The following is a 2,326-nucleotide window of genomic DNA, read 5'->3' on the forward strand; positions in this document are numbered from 1 at the left end:
GAGAGAGAGAGAGAGAGAGAGAGAGATGCGTGAATGGATAGGGAAAATAAGAAGTTGGGAGCGGTCGGTCACGATTCCCATATAAGGTAATCTAGAAGAGTCGACGCTCTCTTTTACAAAACTTACTGTAAGACCTCGATTAAAACAAAGTTAAGTTTTGGATTTTGAGCCTATAACTGTTTCACATAGTAAACCAACTTTTCACAGAGGAAAATCGTACACGAAATATTCAAGATCTTGAGATTTTAGAATCAGTAACAAACCCGAAAACAATGAAGGGACGGTTCATCACTTACGTGACGTAACTATGCTGAGAAAGTGTGCGTCGTCTTTCTAAGTAGCTCACTTTGCACCATTAAATACTGGCCCCAACTACTTGCTGCGGATCTTATTATTTTGTTTTAGATGGAATAAAACAACCATAGCAAGGCACACAGATTCCTCACTTTCATATGGTATTTTCTCATTTCCCCCTGTAAATTTAATCAGAATTTTCACAAAGTTTTTTCTTAATACAACTGGGCACAACTCTAAAGCTAGTAGGAAGTGCAACTACTTTTTTTTAAAAAACAAATAAAGAAAAAACACACTCACAAAAACCCAAAGAAGTTCCGTTGAAGAGAATTCAAATTGAGAAAAAAGCTTCAATTATTTTCTACTGACTACGTTTAATGTTTCCTGTTACAAGAGGCGAGAGACAAGGATGCATACTATTATCCCATGTCTTCATCATATGCACAGAAAAAGGAATAATGCAGGAAGTAAAACAGGACTTATGAAGGACGGGTATGACGGACCAGTAATACAAAGAATACACTTTAAGAGATTTAAGATATTCAGATGGTACTGCACTTCTAGCCACAACACCAAAAGGACTAGAAAATTTATTAAAATCTAAAAAAGAACAGAATGATCAAAATGTAGTACATCTAAATGAAGAGACGACCATTATCGTGGACATTGACAAATACAAAGAAGAGGTTGTAATGAGAATGGATGGGGAAGAAATAGAAAGAGTTAGTATTTGGAATATCTCGGAGCTAGGATTGAGCAAAAGGAGGAAACAACCCCAGAGATTAAACGCTAAATTGCTTTTGCAACGTCAAATCTGAAAAAAGATGACATATATCTGGAAAGGACAATGTAAAGATAAAGAATTAAGAATTCCAAGAAATACCGTATTTCACTTCGCAGTTAATGAATGTGAAGCATGGACCATCAATGAGTTAGATAAAAGAAAGGATTACAGCTATCGAAATTGAATTTTATAGAAGAACTCTAAAAATATCATGGACACAGAAAATAAAGTACGAAGAATTATTAATAAGAATAGGTATGAGAAACGCCCACACTCCGCCTGAATGAACTTGTCTGGGCATATCAAACGCCATGATTCACCCGAGAAACATATTCTGGAAGCAAAGTTAGAAGGGAAGAGAGGAAGGGGAATACCTAACAGAGAGTGCAAACTCAAAACAACCCAGGCAAGCAGAATGGCAAGAGACATGGTTAGGGGGGGGGGTCAGAAAGGTCCAAAAAGCATTGTCCAACTACATGTACTGGAAAAGCTCAGAAGTAGGGAAAAAATTGTCACTTTTATTTCCAAAAATCTTGTTCTTCTTCTTCTTCTACTTTCTATGTGGATAGTTTTCTAATCTCCTTTGTCGTTGTTGATCTTTATTTTATTGTCACTGTTATTTCTGCTTCTGGTGGTGGTGATGCTGCTGCTGTGTCCCAAGGAACTATTATCTCCTAACAAGGAATCACTGTCCTCACCACCGATGGTTATTAACAACCTGGTGGCTTCTACCAATAACACTTTGGTAATAGTCCGCTTGAAAACTATATGTTGAACAAAAGTATATATTATGCATGATTGCTAAAAGATAATTTTTCCATACTCACAATAAACAGTCAAAATCACAAAGAAGATGTGATATCCTCTCAAAATAGAAGTCAAGTGTGCTGAAACTGCCATTTTTCAACAAAATGAAGGGAAAATTTTGACGTTTATGTGCACTTCACTGCTTCACTTCAGCCTAGTTTAATATTCAGATGGAACAATGTTCTAAAGAATTCTGCCCGCTCTTTCTATCACGACTGCATCGCGTTTTGTAGTCTAAGGACTTCTGACGTCACCATTTCCTTGCGCCTATCATTTTTATAGGAGCTTTACTCGGTGCTTAGCAGAAGTTTCAAATGAACCGGCCACGCAGTCTATGAAGTAAGGTGTGCTGATAACCACATTAATAAAAACGCCCCGATCGCAGTCTGTCGACTACATCATCCCTTAATCTAGCTTCCAAGACCGTTAGTTCAGCGCCCC

At 37.4% G+C, this 2,326-nt stretch overlaps 1 protein-coding gene across 1 annotated transcript in view; it reads right to left on the reverse strand.

Moving 5' to 3' along the window:
* LOC101864522 (cysteine-rich secretory protein 2) overlaps window positions 1-2,312 on the reverse strand; it is a gene marked incomplete at its 3' end in the record, with an annotated part of 20,591 nt that extends 18,279 nt beyond the window's left edge. The window contains 1 exon segment of the mRNA XM_013082144.1: window positions 1,906-2,312. Within this exon segment, the coding sequence (XP_012937598.1) occupies window positions 1,906-1,978 (73 nt within the window).
* Window positions 2,313-2,326: the final 14 nt, after the last annotated feature.

Source organism: Aplysia californica, unplaced genomic scaffold (assembly GCF_000002075.1).
Source record: "Aplysia californica isolate F4 #8 unplaced genomic scaffold, AplCal3.0 scaffold00161, whole genome shotgun sequence".
NCBI classification, from domain to species: domain Eukaryota; kingdom Metazoa; phylum Mollusca; class Gastropoda; order Aplysiida; family Aplysiidae; genus Aplysia; species Aplysia californica.